This window comes from Prenolepis imparis, unplaced genomic scaffold, assembly GCF_030444845.1.
Source record: "Prenolepis imparis isolate NDT839.2.m4 unplaced genomic scaffold, iyPreImpa1.0 SCAF_9, whole genome shotgun sequence".
Lineage (NCBI taxonomy): Eukaryota > Metazoa > Arthropoda > Insecta > Hymenoptera > Formicidae > Prenolepis > Prenolepis imparis.
The window spans coordinates 12,434,482-12,453,176 of NW_028141167.1; the positions used below are offsets into that span (position 1 = coordinate 12,434,482).

An 18,695-nucleotide genomic window follows, 5' to 3' on the forward strand; every position below is an offset into this window, starting at 1 on the left:
TATCCTTAAAAAGAGAAAAAAAAAGATTTAATTTTATAAAATGAGTTACTCGCTCTGTGCGGTTTACTTTATTTTACATACTAACGTTAAACACAATACATTGTTAAGTATGTCAAATTTTATTATTAAATTTTATTACATATGTTGACTTACCTAAACTGCGTGTAAATGTGCCATTATTAGAATCGTAATCGAGGTATAGAACTTATATCCTAAATATTACACAATGCGCAATTTTATATAATATTGTTGCACGTTTTATAACAAACGTTTCATCAATGCATTGCAGAATTGTTCTTTTATAATTTGTACTCTTGTAAGCAAATTTCTAACGATTTACAATATGAGACTCTTAGTGATATTTATAATATGAGATTATCAATTTTTATCACTTTTAAATATAACTCTGATGACAAAAAGATATATTGTAGCTTTTTGTGAAAATTTATCTTATCTCCATCCTGTATATGCAAATATAAGTGTGTAAATAAGCGTTGGAAAATAAATAAAATTTTTCCAAGATTTACTACTAAATTATTGTCGCAGATCTCTACGTGTTTATGAATAAATCAGCCTGGACGGAGATAATGTATTACTAACCAGATACATCTTGCTGTGAGACAGTTTTCTCTCTACCTCGTCGTACCAGTATGTCGGTGTAGAACATATTGAAGTCAAGCCTATATAATACACAAACATCGTTATTAAAAAGCGAAGAGATGTATAAAAATTATATACATATTTAGTAAGAATAATATATGCAGTAAATATACAGAATGTTTTAATAAAAGACAGCTATGTATGAATATAACATCTGGATGTAAACTCATACAAACATAATGAAAAGTGATAATGAACTAATAAGAGCACATTAATGACAAATAATACAGTGCGTAACACAATATTATTGATTTTGTTTTATTCTAATCATCTCAATATTAGATTTTCATATATTATGAATCTGTGCTATTCTCTAAACTAGAATTCTTCTCTTGCATCACATAAATTGTATTTAAGTCGTCTTTAAATTATATTACTTTCGAATTTTCTAAAATAAGATTTACTCGTTTTACGCGATGTTTGAAACCGGAAGAAATTCTTATTAATTTATTATTAGTTAAATCAATTGAACATTTGAGAATTATTACTATTCGTATTTTGAAAAAATATCTTATATAAAAATGATTTTAGTTTTTATAATACGTGTAACGTGCTACAAGAATTTGTATCTTTGTTAAAAATGATTTTCCTGATTCTAAAGGAATAATTTTTATTTTAAAAATATATAGAAGACTTACCGACATAACACATTAAGTAGCTTCTCATTGTTGTTATCGCAACCCAAATCGCAGATTCGATCTAGAAGGCATGTCAATACTTTAGTGAATCTTTCATCTAGCGATGCAATTGTTTCCTCAAAGCTTCCTGTTCCATCTTTCGCTGTAGAAACATTCTCGATCTAGTATAAAGGATGCAATTCATTAATACATTAGTATAAATAAGAACATGTACACAATGCATAATGTACACAAACTTAAGAAACGATTTCTGAGATGTAATAAAAATATATGATATAAATTTTTACTTAATTGACAATAGTATGATAATATGCTGATGACTATTATAAACTACTCGTGCTTTTTTACAAAAGATTATAAAAATATCATTATTTTCTTATTAATTATTCCTCATAAAAAAAGTAAATGTGAACTACAATATAAATTTTTGGCAAACTTACTAAGTTTCGAAAAAAATGCGTCTTCAAAATCATTGTTAAAAATATGCACAAATAGAATTTGAAATTTCTACAAAATATATTACATATAAAATATCTACATATACATATAGATATTTCTTTCCTCCTCTACATTTCCAAATACTATCTATCACTCAAGTTCAAGATATAAAGAAAAAAATTATCATTCCATAAATTAAGAAATAATAGAATTATAATTTGTTTTGTCATACCATGTTCTTAATAGAAAAGATATAATAAAAAATATATTGTACTTTTTTTTTAAATATCAACCCTAAATCTACAAAAACCTAAAACATTTCTAAACAATCTTTATGATACCAATCCAACTTTTATCAAGTCAAAATAGCAAAAAAATATATGGATATATAATATAATATATATATATAAAGAAAAATATATAATACATAGCATATACAATTTTATACATACATATACATAATTATACTGCTTTATCCTATAAACTTTCATACTTACTTCATCTTCAAACATCTTTCAGAGATGCAGATATAATTTAATAACAAACACTTTTTTAATAATTTATCCTCTCTTAACTAGTGAGGATTTAAAAAAATGATAAACCATTATATTTAATGTACAGTCTTATACAGAGATGCATGGAAATGTTTAACTTTTTTGTGTACACATCAAAAATTTTACATTCAATATAGTTGTAAAAAGAATGCTCACTAAACATTATTCCTTAGAACATCTCTATATATATTTTGGAGGTATTTATATTTATAGAATATCAAATCATACTTCATGCAAATTGGGGATAATGAGGATGTACGACAGTCGCATGTTCTTAACGATATAATAGTGATTACTTAAAGATGCCTCATTTGCAAAAAAAATGCTTCATGATTCTAGGACTACAGAGATGCATGAGAGCGAGCTTAAAGCTTTGAAAGTATACCTCATATTCATAGGCATCTTCCTGACAGGCACCAATCATGGATGTCAATTCAGCATCAATGTAGTAGCGGCTCATACGCTTAACATTAGCAACAAAATATAATTTAATAGATCAAAGTCTCCTTTTATATATCGTTATTTTCTTTCCCATTACGTTTCTATCGTCATTTTATCTTATTGAATGTTAATAACTCGATTTTTAAGGATAATTTTGTAAAGAAAGTATCGTGATTTAAAAATTTGATCAATTTCTGAGATTAAGAAAAATATATATAAATTACTAATATACATATGTTCTGATACAAGGGAAAGAACATGAGACCTACTCGGATATTTATTAGTATGTATTTGGAAATATATATATTATGTAATAAACAATAAAGCGCTGTAACGGATTCAATTGAAATAATGATTGCAACTTAGGAGAAGAAATCATTGGATGTAAATTCATGCAGCGTATTGTTAGAGAGGAACACACAAGTTCGCGAAAGTAAGACTTACCTGCATAAAATTGCAGAATTCTACGCAGATTGCGCATATACCGGTGATGCAACCGAGAAGATCGGGATCCGTTAACATACACTCCTTCAGATAACTGTCTTGCAAATCCTGATGCACGCTCAATACGTCATCGACGTTACTGACCTGATTTTAATTATACGAAATATGTAAAGACATTAAATAACAATACATCAATACATGTATACATATATTTTAAATAACAATAATATAAATCATTACCTTGTTCATCTTATTTATAAATTTCAACCAGTTTGGTTCCACGACTTCCACCATCATATAATACTCTAAATGCTGTATACAATCAAGCATTCTTTGCCGTAATGAGAATGCCTGTCTGTAAGCTATGGCAACTTCATGCGTGAAAGTCTTCGCTATTTTATTGCTAATCCATACCCTGTGAGCCAACAAATTTTTAAATGTTGTTACACAAACATAAAGTCCACATTATAATTAAAGCGAAATAGTTTACCTGCACAATAATCTTTCAACATATTTACAATAAAATAAATGTCTAAACAACATTTGATAACAAGCTATGGCCTTCCTATTAATAATCAGAGAAACTGGCCATTTTACATCATAATTGAAGACAAAAGCTTCCAAACCAGTCAAAATTTTACCCGCTTGAAAACAATATTCTGTAAGATAAATTAATTCATTTTTCAACCTATGTTTGGTTTAATTAGGTATAATTAAGTAAGTATGATATTTTTTATAAATTACCTTTCTCGTCTCTGGTTTGGATAGAAAGTATTCTAAACATTTGATATTGTAGATCATACGGAAGTAATTCCGGTTTCAGATCGTCTTTATAAGGATCTGAATCTGCAGTAGACATTCGCAAAGCAACCTCGAGAAGAGATGCTAAGCGATGTAAAACAATATCGTACATACTCTTGTTCAACTCGGTTTCACACAGATTCATAAATTGAACCTTTAATGAAAAATTAAATTTTCTTATATATAAGAGAAATAATAAAAGCTATTTAAATAAAAAAGAACTTTAAATTCATATTTGATAATTGACAGTTGAACTCACCACAAAATCTCCTTGTGCAAGAAGAAAGTAACTTTTTACACTGCGTAGCCTACCCATCAAATCATTCTCCTTCATTAGTACTTCTAATAATTTCCTGGCGGCTTCTGAATATGCCCTATCAATGGCAGCTATATATTTCTGCCCTTGATATTGATAACTTAAAGGTTCTTGTTTTCCCCACTGTACTGTTTTACCTGTAAATACATATTTTTTGATTTTGTTAAATAATTGTGTATACTACTTATATATTACTTTAAATAAATAATAAATATATTTAAATATTATTGTGTTATTAAGAAACGTACCACATTGCCTGATCACGTTAAAATATTTTCCAGTTCTAAGTATAGTTTGTGCATGTTCACTTAAAAATACAGGTATCCTCTCTGTTCGCATGGTATATCGCTTCTCCCAGTAATCCGCGGAATAATCCAAGGGAAGTTCTTCCTTTTGAACCAATTCGTTATCTTCTACAAAAAACTGAAAAGTACACAATATTACAAATATGCCACTTGCAATATGTAACGTAAGAATAGACTTATGATACTAACTTCCTGATATGGATCACATATCACTCCTTTGTAAACCCACTTTTCTAATATTTGCATATATGGTATGCTCGCTGCTTGCATTAGATATAGGCACAGTTCTTTAGATTTTGCTTCACCACTAACATTGTTCAATGTTTGCTCATGAAGGAGACTCAGTACTTTCCCTCCTCTCGCATTTGCCTAGAATTAACCAACATTGTATGTTACGTCTTATCTTTAATGTCTCAATTATAGAAAAAATAATTTGTATTTTCTATGCATATATTTAAAGAATACATATGATTAAAATTATTTGATATTCTAACATTATTTTGTACTAACCTTGCAGATTGTGGATGTAATCTGAGATAGTATAGACATTGTAAGCATAGTAGGCTGAATGTAAAACCATAGCTTTTGCAAGCTTAATTTACCATGAATGTGTTCTGTCTCAAGTTGTACGACAAAGAGCTGAAACAGAGTATAAAATATCAGTATTTACATATATATTAAACTAAACAAGAAGAAATATAAATTATACCAGACATGCATTTGTTTTAAAAACTAATTTGCTATACCAAATAATCTTTCAGCAAGGATCGTAAAGCTCCTCTCAGAGCATGATTGACTTGTCCATCGTCTGGTGAGACTTTTTCCTCAACAAATCTCACTGTCATGGAGTAATAGGATGCTAAAGGTAATATTTGTTGCGCTAACTGTTTAAATGATATGCCTGAAAATAAAAAATAGAATTTTATTTAATCTTTTTTAATTAAAAACTATATATTAAAATTTTTAATGCATTTCTCACCAACATCAGGTGATATATTAAAGGTTTTAACACCATAAGGACTCGTTAAAGGTTCTGAAATTATGTATGATCCATCGATTCCTTTTAAGCAATACAAAATATCCCATAGAAGTATAGACTCTTGAGACACAATCGGTACAACCTCTGTAATTATTTAAAACATACGTATATTTTATTAGAATCTTTTGTATTTTGCAAAAAAGTATTTACATACTTTGATAAAGTGTTACGGCAGCATCACTGTGAAAATCCCAAGTTATACGTGGACGCTCTGCTACCCAGTTATGTTTTGCTATAACATTGTCATTTTTCCAATTGACTGAACATACTTGTTGGTTTAATTTCTTTCCTCCTTCCACAGCAGCTTTAATTACAGTTTTGCAAATCTATCAAATATTTAAATAAATTGTACATACTCTGACATAGATTATATACAAAAAAAATAAAACAAATTTTAGTTTACATTTAAATTATATATTCATATGTTATTTTACATTTGTATATTAATTATATACTTATAGTTAAATAAAATATTAAAATTTAAATAATTTTAAAATACACCTCATTAAAAATATTATATTAATATATTATATATATTACCTTTGGCAAATCTTCTTGTGTAATGGTTGGATCTTTTAAAGAATCAGTTGTTGATCTTGGTGCAGATTTTGATAGATACCTCTTTAATTCCTCATCTTGAGATATTAACTCCAAAGTCTGCACAAACAGGCCTAATAGATCTACTCTGAAAAAATAGATCTTTTATTACCTTTCTGCACATATAAATGAAAAAAATGTATAATAACTTGAATCATATTGGTTCCACTAACTTTTTGGATTTTAGCTCCTCATACTTCTGTAGAAATAACTCTGGCTTGGGTGAAATTTTTGCTAGATGTTGTATGCAACTGTGAGGAGCAACAGTGTTTAATGCATTTGTCGTTACGCATTCTTTCTGCAGCTTCTCCAAATGTCCCTCAGGGGCAGATTCAGAGCTACAAAAGATATTTACGCATAAAAGCCATTTGTACACAATATTTTCTACATAAAAATATATATATATTCAAATGTACTCCTAAGTCTATAAATGTAATGCTGTAAATCAATTTTACAAATTATGAAACATGTCTATTGTCGCTTACCCCAACAAATCAATCAGCTGCACGATCAAATGGTGTAATTTAAATTCACTCATTGTTTCCCAGGATGCATAATTTTTAGATGTATTTTGGTAAAGCGAGGACCCAGTTTCGGCGCCGCTCGTCCTCGGATTCGCATATACATGAACTAAAATCGGTCACGTGACAAAGAGTGGAAACGTCATATTGAAACTATGCGCGCCCTCTCCCTTCACATTCAGAAGATCGCGGGAATATTTAAACTCTATTCGTAATACATTTAACGATGTTTTAACTTTATATTAAAAATTATATCACAAAGTTATAACAAAATTATAATATTATACGACAGAAAATTATAATCAGATATAATATATAAACATGATATTAATAATATATAATATATTATTATATATATTAAATATTATTATATTAAATATATATATATATATATTATATTAAATATATTATATAATATATAAATATTATATATTATAAACATAAATTCTTTCACAATAGCTTTTTATCGAATGAAATCAAAATTTCAAAAATTTTTTAACAAGATATAACTTATTAATAAATATTGGAATTGTCTAACCAATATTGAAATTAATTTAAATTTAAAATATTTTGTTGTAATAAAAATTATTAATAACATATTAAATTATGATAATAAGTTGTCATCTCTTTCAGGTGGCGTCAAGTAGTGCATCGCACAATAAACTAATTGTTCGATTTCTGTTTCAACAATTTCAGTTTCTGTAACGTATTCAGTATTTTTGGGCGTTATCAATTGATCATTTTTCTGCGAAGTCATATAGGAGACAAGCTGATCTGTATTACATCTGAAAATAATGTGTCAACCAAACATTTCACTGCACTAACTCATTAGAATATTTGTCTAATATGTCTAACATAAGTATACCTCCTGAAATCTGTATCAATCTTATTCAGTGTGACAGTTGAAGTTGAAATAACTTTTGGGGTAGTTAATATTGAGCACTTGGAATTGCGAACAGAAGTAACATTTTCAGACTGTTGTGGGACTTTTTGTGGAATTGCGCACAAAGCTTTATTCTCATTCACAGATTTTTTAAACCGCTTCATTAGATTCTCATCTTCCTCGCTAAATGCACATTTCTTTTTCCTTGATAAATACGATTGGCTTTGCAAATCTCTTATACTATAATTTTCTTTGTTCTGCCTATTTGTATGACAAGACATTAATATATATTCGAATACAGTACAATAACTAATGCAAATATAGATTAATTATTAATTAGCTTTACATTTTACAATTCTTGTCAATAATTTCTTTCATCTTTGAGATGAACTGTTCATCATCATCCTCTGTGTCTTCCACAAATGAAATGTTAGGCTGTTTTTGTGTTAAATTCTTTCTATGTATGAAGGATGAACTTATCTCTCCTGCATACAGCGTTTAAATGTTACAAAATAATAAATGCATATAAATAAAGATTATATTAACTAATAATAATTATAAAACTAATAGTAATAATAATTTACCTGATAAAGAAAGAGGAATGTTTCTATAATCAATAATATTACTTTCATTATTTTCTGTCGCAATAGATTGAGGCGTTTCATATTGTAAATTGTTATTTTTTCTGGATTGTGAAATCCGCGGTCTTTTATTTAATAATGGTTTGCTGAAGATATCTTTATCCATTATTGAACAGAACCAATTGTATTGCATGAAATTAACTAATAACTGTAATAATTTCTTCTTGTTCTTGTATTCACTTTTTTGCATTTGAAAAATCTTCTTTTGTAAAAACAATTATATATAATATTATGCAACATATAAAATATTTCTTATATCTTTTATATTAAAAGAAATTATTTCATCTTACCTTAAATTAAAAAGTTTTACACGATATAAATAAACGTTGATGTGTTTTACACTACACATATAAAATTGTTCAATTGTATTTGAAAAATTTCAAGTATATAGTTACTGTGTAGAAACTTTAGTTGGAATAATCTCTCCCTTTTCTTCGTTCCAACACGTAAAGGAAATATTTACGCAGAGAATTATCTCAACTTGAGCGTCTCATATTAAGATCACTCTTTTAAATCGCAAGAAACGTACGTTTTTCGAAAAAAATATTATCGAGCCGCACAACCTCTTTTAAAGTGTAATCGGGTCAATCGGGTGCAGCTAAAAAGGGTCAGATGTATCACTCCATCAGTTTACGTTGGGTCACGAATGCGTGTGAAATCGCAGAGATTTCGTAAGGTCGCGTTATAACCTCCGTTTGTTCTTTTTTTTTTTTTTTTAAACAACATCAGGTGGAAGATTTATGAGAATCTGCGACGAGGAGCCATGCGATTCGTGACAGCGGTGAACGCGAAATTGCTGCCGATTCTTCGGCAGCATCAGGCGATCGCGCGCTCCTTCTGCAAAACTCGCCCCCCCGCGGATCTCCGGACACCGGCCTGCGTCGGATTACCGCAGTTAGCGCGAGCGGAATGCCTCGGGGGAAGATTGTTGAGGAATATACGTGGACGTAGGATCCATCCCGCGGTGGTCTCGGTGAGGTTCTTCGCCACGAAAAGGTACTCTGATCGAGTTCCTCCGAGGTAAATTAATCTTTTTTTTTATTTTCTTTAATTTCTCTACTCTATTTTGTTGATATATATTTCACGCTTGAGCCTCCTTATCTGAATAATTTTATTTTAAGTCGATTTTTCTCTGTTTAACTTCCTTCAGCTGTAATTGATTAAAAATTATCTTCATATTTCACATTTATTTCTCCCTTTAATATTATATTTACCGAGATTTTCATCGCATTGTAAGTACATTGGGAATATTGTATAATGCGATGTATGATGAAATTGTTAATAGCTGTGATTGTATGCTAGTTTTGTGAAAATCTTGTTTCTCATTTCATGTTTCGTCATTCAGCGACGGTAATGGAGAGCAACCTGGAGATTATTCTGCCTCTCTGCCTGCAACTGTGGTGGTACCTGAAATATGGCCTTATGTACCGGTCATCGCTATCAATAGAAATCCAGTGTTTCCTAGGTTTATCAAGCTTATCGAGATTAGTAATCCAATTCTGATTGATCTAGTAAGAAGAAAAATTAAGTTGAATCAGCCTTATGTGGGAGTCTTCTTAAAGAAGACCGAAGAGTAAGTTCTTTCAAATCTATCTTTGATATTTTATAAATAGAGTAAAAAACAGTAACAATATAAATGACATAAAGAAACTAAGAGTATAAGTTTTAATTTGACATTTGTGTGTACAGAAACGAAGCTGAAATTGTTGAAAACTTAGATGACATTTATTCCATTGGAACGTTTGCACAAGTACATGAGGTGCAGGATCTGGGAAATCGATTAAGACTAGTGATTATGGCACATAGAAGAATCAAGATTGTAAATCAGATTTTTGATGATCCAACTCCAAAGTCAGAACATAACCATAGTAAGAAAAATGTTTAAGTAAAGCATTTCTCATGTTTTTTTTTTAGCTGCAATGAAATCATATACTTTATAGAAATTTAAAGTCTCATTATTAATATATTAAATTGATAAAAACGAGCCTCTTGCTTGCGATTGGTGTGACAACACTTTGTTTTTTTCGGTATTCTGTTAAAATATTGCCCTACCTTACGCAGAGATGAAACTGACGTTCCCACTATTAAATACTACAATTACCGTTCCTGTAGACGACACAGTAAACAGCGGCAAGATAAGTCGGAGATCATTGCGCAAGAAGGCAGAGAATAAAATTTTAGAGAAGATAGAAAAAGTCAATGAAACAGGTGCCCAGTCTACGGAAGTAAAACCGCCGATAAATTCCTCTGAAAAAAGTACGGAGAAATCATCGTCAGCGCCTCAATCCGGTAGTCAATCTATATTAATGGTGGAAGTTGTGAATGTCACACATGAAAAGTTTAAACAAACTGAAGAAATTAAGGTAATATATAAATGATATCGAGAAGATAGTATTGGATATAATATAGCTAGTTTCTATCTTTTTTTTCTAATAATGCCAAGAGTTATTAAATTAATTATAGAATTAAAACAAAATTAAGACAAAATTGATTTTATAAACATCATGAAGTATCATTGAAAATTCAAAATAAATCAATTTTACTATAATAAATATAGGATGTCAATGAATTTAATTAATATTTAAAAAATATTTCTATTTACTTCCAAGTTATAAAAATACTTTATAACTTTATAGGAAAGAACATAACATTTTCTATCATTTTACTTTTAATTTTGTATATGAATTTAATACCTTGAATCAATAGAATAATTGAAAATTAGTATATTACGAGAATAAAATTATTTCATTCGATATTCAATCTTTTCGTCCACGTATTTTTTCTATTCTTTTTTTATCATTACTCTTTTGTCTTGCATTTTTGCACCAACAGACTAAGTTTAGTTGCATTATTTTGAAATCATTCGCGCGATTTTGAATATATTTGATGATGTTGCATGCACATACAATATCAGGAACCAAAATATTTGTTAAACAGGCTTTGACGCAGGAACTCATTAAGACGATTCGCGATATAATCAATATGAATCCTTTATATCGCGATGCATTGCAACAAATGCTGCATCAAGGGCAAAAAGTTGTAGACAATCCAGTTTATCTCAGTGATTTGGGTGCTGCCTTAACCGGAGCAGATGCGCAGGAGTTACAGCAAGTCTTAGAAGAAATGGATGTAAGTGTATTGATGTTATTATTATACGATGTGTGAAATTTCCACTTTGAATATGTTGGAATGGTGTATTTGTAGATTTTAAAAAGATTGAGGCTGTCTCTCGCACTTCTAAAAAAGGAATATGAATTAAGTAAACTACAACAGAAAATTGGGAAAGAAGTAGAGGAGAAAGTAAAACAACAACATAGAAAGTATATTCTTCACGAGCAATTAAAAGTCATCAAGAAAGAACTGGGGCTGGAAAAAGATGACAAAGATGCGATAGAAGAAAAGTACAGGGAAAGAATAAGACAAAAGACAGTTCCTAAACCAGTGATGGATGTGCTGGAAGAGGAATTGAATAAATTATCTTTCTTAGAAAGTCATAGTAGTGAATTCAAGTATGCATTATTAATATTTAAGCATTTTTGTCGTGTGTATAGTACAAAAAAGTATGCTATTTATACACACACACATATGCTTCATTAATTTATATAAGTTTCAAATATATAAGTTACAAATAAATTTTGTATTTTTTAGTGTTACGAGAAATTATCTAGACTGGCTTACATCCATGCCATGGGGTGTGACTAGTACAGAAAATTTAAGTCTTGAAGATGCCAATAAAATTTTGGATGAAGATCACTATGGAATGGAAGATATAAAAAAAAGAATTCTTGGTATAAACATTTTTTATATAAATATAGATAATAATACTTCAATAATATTACGCTACGAGTACTATGCTTTCATTGCAGAATTCATCGCTGTTAGTCAACTAAAAGGCAGCACACAAGGAAAGATATTATGTTTCCACGGACCTCCTGGAGTCGGCAAGACCTCTATAGCTAAATCGATTTCTCGTGCTTTGAACAGGGAGTACTTTAGGTTTAGCGTCGGTGGAATGACAGATGTGGCGGAGATTAAAGGACACAGAAGAACATATGTGGGAGCGATGCCAGGCAAAGTCATTCAGTGCTTGAAAAAGACTAAAACTGAAAATCCATTAATTCTAATAGATGAAGTCGACAAGATTGGCAAGTATGTAATCTAAATTTATATATGCATTATATATTATATGTCACATATATATTTAATGTATTGTGGAATTAAAAGTCTGAAAGATACTTAGAAAACATCTGTAAAGAATATCTTTTTGGAATTTTTTACAATGCTTTTTTTTAAACTTTTGCGTTATTTTTCAGAGGACATCAAGGGGATCCAGCATCAGCTCTTCTCGAGATGCTTGATCCTGAACAAAATGCAAACTTCTTGGACCACTATTTAGACGTTGCAGTGGATTTATCGAAAGTCTTGTTTATCTGCACGGCAAATGTAATAGACACTATCCCGGAACCCCTGAGAGATCGTATGGAGATGATAGACATGTCGGGTTACGTCGCCGAAGAGAAGCTCGCCATCGCGAAACAGTACTTGGTTCCACAGGCTAGAATCGAGTGCGGTCTCAGCAACGATCAAATCAATATTGCTGACAACGCGCTTACGGCATTGATCAAGTCTTACTGTCGAGAATCGGGAGTGAGAAACCTGCAGAAACACATAGAGAAAGTGCACAGAAAAGTGGCGTTTAAGGTTGTTAAGAAGGAGGCCGACAAAGTCGACGTCACCGCGCTCAACCTGCACGAGTTTGTCGGGAAGCCCGTATTCACGCACGATAGGATGTACGAAGTCACGCCTGCCGGTGTAGTAATGGGACTGGCGTGGACCGCCATGGGTGGATCCACTCTGTTCATCGAGAGTACTGTTAGAAAACCGACGAGTGGCAAAAAGGCCGAGGGTACTTTCGAGATCACCGGCCACCTCGGTGATGTGATGAAGGAGTCTATACATATCGCGATGACCGTGGCGAGGAATCATCTGAAACAGGAGGATCCCTCCAATGCGTTCCTCTACGATTCCCACTTGCATATACATGTACCTGAAGGTGCTACTCCAAAGGATGGACCTAGTGCGGGTGTGACAATCGCCACGGCATTGCTCTCCCTCGCTAAGAATCAACCTATCAGGCAGAACGTGGCGATGACAGGCGAGCTGAGTCTCATGGGCAAAGTATTACCTGTTGGTGGCATCAAGGAGAAAATTATTGCAGTGAGTATAAAATAATCTTATTAATTCTAATCTATTGTTATTCGATTCAATTTCAATTAATTATTATTATATAATAATTACATAATGATACGATGTAAATATTAATGATGCAATATAATATAACGATACAACATAATGTAGTGCTTACTGCATAATTTTCTTGATTTTATATATAATTTCTATATATTTTATTATTTTACTATAATTCAGGGTATAGAATTAATAAAATACACTTTTATTTTTAGGCGAAGCGCGTCGATGTTAAATGCATAATTTTACCTGAGGAAAACAAGAAAGATTTCAACGATTTGCCTAAATATATCACGGATGGTCTAGAAGTGCATTTTGCTTCAACGTTCGACGATGTTTATCGTATATGTTTCGCACAAACGCATGAAACCGATTCCTTTCAATCTACAAAACCAATTAGCACTCACATTTCATCCACACAATCAGTAGTACAGGTTAAATCTACATAGTATGTGCAAAAGAGTATGCTATTGACAAAATTGCTGTTTTATATTTTGTTTCTTGTGTAAAGTATAAGGGTAATTCATATATTATCTAAAGAGACAAAAAATGGACCTTGGAACAAAAAAAGAATAGATCTTTGTGTTATTAAAAGCTTTATAATCTTTTGGACTGAACACATTTCATAAAATTCTAAAAAAAATATTTTATTATTTGTAATTCTTTGAGAGGATAATAGGAGTATACTTGGATATAATCTCTGAAAATGCTTTCTGTAAATAACACAAATATTCCATGAAAGAACGATAAGTAATTATTCTAGAGATATAATTACTTATATTTCTTTGCAAATAATATGTGTATATAAATAAATATAATATAAATTATATTAAAAGAAAATTTATTTCCTTTTATTGATATCTTAAAAGGAAGTTTCTTTTATATTATTTTGTAAGAATCTTATTAGTCTTATTTTTAATATTATTTATTATAATACACATATAAATAAAGAAAATATAAGGATATTATATCTTTTCAGCATATAAGTTTCTGCTATTAAACACTTTTCTCTATCATATGATATCTATATATAATCAGTAAGAATATTTTTCTACTTTAAAAAAGCATTATATATATATATCAAATATAGTGATTTATTTATATTAAGTGGATGGCTGTAAATCTTAATATTAATATTAAATCTAATAATATAACAAAATATGTCGAATTTTATTGTATACAAAGGAGAGCTTGATTTAAATAAAGTAGTTTATAATAAATTTCTTTAGGATATCTTTTTCTTGTCAAAACTCAATATTAAATAATCATCATGTAAACAGTAATGACAAAAAATAATGACAAATACTTACTATGAGAGAAATGACAAAAAAGTAGGTGTTACACAAGAAAAACTACTATATATCCATGTCAAGTTGGAATATCCATTTCGCTGAGCCTAATTATGAAGTCGCATAGCCTCATTTGCACTTGAATCTCCATAGGATTATTAGTCACATAGAATCCAGGTACTCCAGCCTTCTCCAGTATGCCCTGCTGGTCCGCCATCTTTTGATCCAATTGCAACACCAATTTCATGTCCAATTGCTTCAACTCCTCCTTGTGTTTCTTTTGCAGAATCGCTTTTATTGTCGTCAGCTCTTCACCTGTCGCTGACAACGATGCCTCTTGAGACTCAATCTTTTGTTGATTCAAAAGTTGTAGCCGTTGTTGGAAGAGATGCTTCTCGGTCACATGTTGTATTTCCATCAGTCCCTTCACTATCTCAAAAATGGTGTCGTTCAACAATGAGTTTGCCAAACCAGAGAGCAATTCGTATGGTAGACGCATCTGATACTTTGGCGGGAGTTCTCCAGCCATGTGCTGCAACTGTTCCACTAGGAAGTAAAGTTTCCTCTGTAGATCTTGAGGAGTAGGACTAACAACGTCCATTTTTCACTGTAAAGAAAGAGATCTGACAAACTATATCTTATGACATGAATGTCCTATTGTAACAATTATTGGATTTTCCTGGTAATTTTATTTTTCTTGATAGATACATCCAAACATTAAGTGCCAAACTGTATTCAAACTTCCTTGTTGACAGATTTGTCAATATTCAATTTTTCAGCAATCTCTTTTATAGACTCTCGTCGATTTGTGAAAATTAAATTGTGCAGAATGTAATAAATGCTTGAAGCGTGGCTTCTTTATTAAATCCACGTTGAAACTTTGCGAATCACACTCTGTTTACATGCAATCAACGATCTTCATAGCACCCCTCACGTGTTTTTCACATTGTAATTAACCTCTCGAACATTTGATGAGCCGGATAATTCAGACAGTTTCGTCATTTATATCATTTTTTCACAGTAAAAATACAATCGAATCAAATCTTTATCCACGAATTTATAATAAAGCTGAGAATATATAAAACCTCTTTAAAATCATGTTGACAAATACAGACACGTCACACGTATTTCAGTAGATTGTCAACTCGATGATCATTTTGGGATGCGTCAGTGTCAAAATATTTTAGGTCGCAACACGGAGAGAAGAGAGAGCGCGTGTCGACATGTGCGCGGCGCGTTCGACTTTGACCTTGCTGCGTCGACGCGGCGCCGTCGGAATTCGGCGCGCGTGGGGGGGGGAGAGAGTGGGGGCTGGGCCGGAGTGGGGGATTGCGCGCGCACTCCCCACCACGCCACCCCCACTCTCTCCCCCACTCCGCGCGCCGAATTCCGATGGTGACCGCGTGACGCAGCGCCAGTGTGTTGCGCGATCTGAAATTGGCAGGATGCGTTCGAAATTCGAAATTCTTCCATCTAGTGACTTTTGATCGACCAATCAGAACAAGACTCTTTTCTCGTTTTGTCCAATCAACACCACTCGATTTTCGGAACAAACTGTAATTTCAATGTGGTATGTGCATCTTGAGACTCTATACTCCTAGGTGTTTTTGCACTATCCCGAGAAGTTTGACGATAATCAGAGTAAAGATTTAAAATGTTTGCGATCCGCAACAGTTTGACGAGCACATCCCGTTTATCGGGCGTTATTGCTAGATCGTATCACAATACGATCGTTTGCACACCACCCACGGTGAAAATCTCTACAGCTGTGAGTACAGTTTCTCTTGTAGATGAAATTACGTAAGAGGAGAAGAGAGGTCCGATGCGCAGTTAATTTTTTTTTTTTTTTTTTTTTTTTTTTAAGAATTTTTACTTGTTAATATTGAGAACATGAGATTTCGAGCGAATCTCATAGAAAGCAATCTGCACAAGCAATACAATTTTGTAAAATAATTGACAGTATTTTTGGTAATATATAGAATTTCTTGTGTGTTATGTACATGTAAAGATTGTCTCATACACATATAGATGAATTTTCAAGCGAATTTTATATTAACATTAATGCTCTACGTTACAGGAGAAGCTATTTTCATTGTTCTGTATCGGTGCAGCGATACTGGGAACACCTATGTACATGGCGCCTAATTTTAAGAACTATAACAAGAGGAAGGCATAAAGATCAAGGAAACTAGATTGAAGCTTCAAACATGTCATCGTAGATTGAAAATTAATGGTATCAAAATTATTATTTATGATATACGTCCAACGGTCATACATTTATGGATCCATTGGAGGTGTAGCTCTAGGTTGTTAATAAATATGTGAAAAGTGAAGATTTGTGCAATTTATCGTTCCAAGAAAGATCATTCTTTATAGCAAATTTTTTTAACGCCAGATATCAAATTGAAAATTGATTAATATAAAACTTGCTTGAAATAAAATATAAAAATATTTTATCTTCTGAAGCTTAATTAAATTGATAATTATTTAAAACATTAAACAATTTTTATTGAAGAAAAATAGATCAGATTTGTCAAAAAAGCTCAATAATTTAATGCAAAGGAGAGAAGAGCTACGTATGTATATTTTAAATCTAAATCTTAAACGACAATATATAGAGCAATTTTCTGGAATAATTTATATATTGGAGGAGATATAAAGGATGATCGTCTCAATGTTTTATACATACCTTTTTTGCAAAAGATTGGATAAGTACAGCTTGATGACTGCTTTTATTTTGCTGAAAGTAATATATTTGCATCAATTTATTCCTGATTGAAATCCAATCTGGAGAATTATGCATTTGCATTTCGAATGCTTTACAAAAAAAGTACAGTAGCCAATAATTTTGCAAAAGGTTAATTAACTTCCTTTATCTACATCTTTCAATCATTATTTGTTGCTCTTTGACAATGGCAAGATTAATTAGTTAAGTACAAATAACGTGATAAAAGTTGGAAACAGAAAAACGTATCATATTTTTAGATAAAAATTAGTGAATCAATTTTGATAATATGAAGTATATAATTATAACACTACTATTCATAAAAAAAATATTCGATAAAAAATTACATTCTTCAGAGATTTTTCATGGCTAGAATATTGCGTTTTTATCTTATCCCACATTTTCGTTGATTGCGTGTAAGATATTTCATTTTATTCGGTATGTTCCGTGTTGTTTTGTTTCACATTATCAAAATAATTATCGTCTGCAAAAATATCTGGATGTTACGTGTTGAACGTAATTATTTCTCAATCTTGTAAGATCTATCTTGCGAGAATCAAAAGAAGACTCATGATTAAGTATGTCAGGTGAATATTTCGATGATTCCGTGAAAAGTACAGGAATATAAATTATGCATACTCGTTTTCTTTATAATACTACATAGCTTTATACATTTCTTTCAATCTTCGTATGTGAACATTGAGTAGGGACATATTGCGTGAATTCTGGCTGGTGTTTACGTTTACATTACAATTACACAAAGAATGTCGATTACATTCCTGACGCGGCGCAGCATATAAATTTCTTCTTATTTTTTTTCTTTTTTTTTCTGTGTCTCTTTCAAATCAAACGTCACTCTGGTTCCTTTGTACCTCGCGTTCCTTAATCATAAGATATACAAACTACCAGTAGAAGAGGGGGAAAAAAATAAAGCGGATCCGTTTTTATAGGCGAAAGGTAGTATTCAAAATAGTAATTGTGTGAGATTTTTTTTCGTAGAGTTTCTTCCTATATATATATATATGTATATATAAATGTGAATTAGTAAACGGCTTTCGTTATATAACGATATAATCGTTACACGATATTACATAAACCGCGTGTAAGCTGCAATTTTCTGCTCGTTGATATATCACGAATATGATGTGGCTTATGC

General features: G+C 31.1%; 5 protein-coding genes across 13 annotated transcripts; 2 read left to right on the forward strand and 3 right to left on the reverse strand.

The window, feature by feature from the left end:
- Window positions 1–540: 540 nt before the first annotated feature.
- LOC145941048 (gamma-tubulin complex component 2) lies at window positions 541–7,035 on the reverse strand. 3 transcript variants are annotated; one of them, XM_083046834.1, is made up of 17 exons: window positions 6,719–7,032; window positions 6,407–6,571; window positions 6,177–6,321; window positions 5,791–5,962; window positions 5,577–5,720; window positions 5,344–5,498; window positions 5,108–5,236; window positions 4,787–4,966; window positions 4,541–4,715; window positions 4,236–4,429; window positions 3,920–4,130; window positions 3,666–3,834; window positions 3,416–3,590; window positions 3,176–3,319; window positions 2,676–2,753; window positions 1,299–1,459; window positions 541–680 (listed from the first exon to the last, which is right to left on the reverse strand). In XM_083046834.1, the coding sequence occupies exons 1-17, from the start codon at window positions 6,769–6,771 to the stop codon at window positions 596–598; spliced, it is 2,535 nt and encodes an 844-aa protein (XP_082902960.1). In that variant the 5' UTR covers window positions 6,772–7,032; the 3' UTR covers window positions 541–595. The 3 variants fall into 3 exon arrangements, with proteins under 3 accessions (XP_082902960.1, XP_082902962.1, XP_082902961.1); XM_083046836.1 differs by lacking the exon at window positions 2,676–2,753 and having other exon boundaries at window positions 6,719–7,031; XM_083046835.1 differs by lacking the exons at window positions 541–680; window positions 1,299–1,459 and adding an exon at window positions 2,054–2,248 and having other exon boundaries at window positions 6,719–7,035.
- A 174-nt stretch (window positions 7,036–7,209) lies between these two features.
- LOC145940458 (uncharacterized) lies at window positions 7,210–8,750 on the reverse strand. 4 transcript variants are annotated; one of them, XM_083045637.1, is made up of 5 exons: window positions 8,674–8,750; window positions 8,222–8,568; window positions 7,984–8,122; window positions 7,620–7,898; window positions 7,210–7,539 (listed from the first exon to the last, which is right to left on the reverse strand). In XM_083045637.1, exons 2-5 carry the CDS (start codon window positions 8,466–8,468, stop codon window positions 7,359–7,361), a joined length of 846 nt encoding a protein of 281 aa, XP_082901763.1. In that variant the 5' UTR covers window positions 8,469–8,568; window positions 8,674–8,750; the 3' UTR covers window positions 7,210–7,358. The 4 variants fall into 4 exon arrangements, with proteins under 4 accessions (XP_082901763.1, XP_082901765.1, XP_082901762.1 ...); XM_083045639.1 differs by having other exon boundaries at window positions 8,222–8,477; window positions 8,569–8,750; XM_083045636.1 differs by having other exon boundaries at window positions 8,222–8,480; window positions 8,569–8,750.
- Window positions 8,751–9,041: 291 nt separating this feature from the next.
- Lon (lon protease homolog, mitochondrial) lies at window positions 9,042–14,343 on the forward strand. Of its 4 annotated transcripts, none has more exons than XM_083045631.1 (10): window positions 9,042–9,298; window positions 9,624–9,851; window positions 9,968–10,146; window positions 10,340–10,641; window positions 11,216–11,407; window positions 11,483–11,787; window positions 11,927–12,066; window positions 12,145–12,427; window positions 12,592–13,495; window positions 13,741–14,343. In XM_083045631.1, exons 1-10 carry the CDS (start codon window positions 9,042–9,044, stop codon window positions 13,972–13,974), a joined length of 3,024 nt encoding a protein of 1,007 aa, XP_082901757.1. In that variant the 3' UTR covers window positions 13,975–14,343. The 4 variants fall into 4 exon arrangements, with proteins under 4 accessions (XP_082901757.1, XP_082901758.1, XP_082901759.1 ...); XM_083045632.1 differs by having other exon boundaries at window positions 9,042–9,274; XM_083045633.1 differs by having other exon boundaries at window positions 10,391–10,641; window positions 13,741–14,342.
- A 180-nt stretch (window positions 14,344–14,523) lies between these two features.
- Window positions 14,524–16,058, reverse strand: Gdl (gonadal protein gdl). Its single transcript, XM_083045640.1, has 2 exons — window positions 15,900–16,058; window positions 14,524–15,421 (listed from the first exon to the last, which is right to left on the reverse strand). The coding sequence occupies exon 2, from the start codon at window positions 15,413–15,415 to the stop codon at window positions 14,894–14,896; it is 522 nt and encodes a 173-aa protein (XP_082901766.1). The 5' UTR covers window positions 15,416–15,421; window positions 15,900–16,058; the 3' UTR covers window positions 14,524–14,893.
- A 332-nt stretch (window positions 16,059–16,390) lies between these two features.
- Window positions 16,391–17,147, forward strand: LOC145940886 (uncharacterized). Its single transcript, XM_083046526.1, has 2 exons — window positions 16,391–16,582; window positions 16,892–17,147. The coding sequence occupies exons 1-2, from the start codon at window positions 16,469–16,471 to the stop codon at window positions 16,988–16,990; spliced, it is 213 nt and encodes a 70-aa protein (XP_082902652.1). The 5' UTR covers window positions 16,391–16,468; the 3' UTR covers window positions 16,991–17,147.
- The last annotated feature ends 1,548 nt before the right edge of the window (window positions 17,148–18,695 follow it).

Bases quoted from the DNA above. Each gene is read 5' to 3' on its own strand.
- LOC145941048 (XM_083046834.1), bottom strand. From the start codon at position 6,771: ATGAGTGAATTTAAATTACACCATTTGATCGTGCAGCTGATTGATTTG. The intron at 6,322-6,406 runs GTTAGTGGAACC...CTATTTTTTCAG, and splicing joins GAGGAGCTAAAATCCAAAAA to AGTAGATCTATTAGGCCTGT. The intron at 681-1,298 runs GTAAGTCTTCTA...TGTATTATATAG, and splicing joins CTACTTAATGTGTTATGTCG to GCTTGACTTCAATATGTTCT.
- LOC145940458 (XM_083045637.1), bottom strand. From the start codon at position 8,468: ATGCAAAAAAGTGAATACAAGAACAAGAAGAAATTATTACAGTTATTA. The intron at 8,123-8,221 runs GTAAATTATTAT...CGCTGTATGCAG, and splicing joins CATTCCTCTTTCTTTATCAG to GAGAGATAAGTTCATCCTTC. The intron at 7,899-7,983 runs GTAAAGCTAATT...TCATACAAATAG, and splicing joins ATTGACAAGAATTGTAAAAT to GCAGAACAAAGAAAATTATA.
- Lon (XM_083045631.1), top strand. From the start codon at position 9,042: ATGCGATTCGTGACAGCGGTGAACGCGAAATTGCTGCCGATTCTTCGG. The intron at 10,642-11,215 runs GTAATATATAAA...TTTGTTAAACAG, and splicing joins AACAAACTGAAGAAATTAAG to GCTTTGACGCAGGAACTCAT. The intron at 11,788-11,926 runs GTATGCATTATT...TGTATTTTTTAG, and splicing joins AGTCATAGTAGTGAATTCAA to TGTTACGAGAAATTATCTAG.
- Gdl (XM_083045640.1), bottom strand. From the start codon at position 15,415: ATGGACGTTGTTAGTCCTACTCCTCAAGATCTACAGAGGAAACTTTAC.
- LOC145940886 (XM_083046526.1), top strand. From the start codon at position 16,469: ATGTTTGCGATCCGCAACAGTTTGACGAGCACATCCCGTTTATCGGGC. The intron at 16,583-16,891 runs GTGAGTACAGTT...TCTACGTTACAG, and splicing joins CGGTGAAAATCTCTACAGCT to GAGAAGCTATTTTCATTGTT.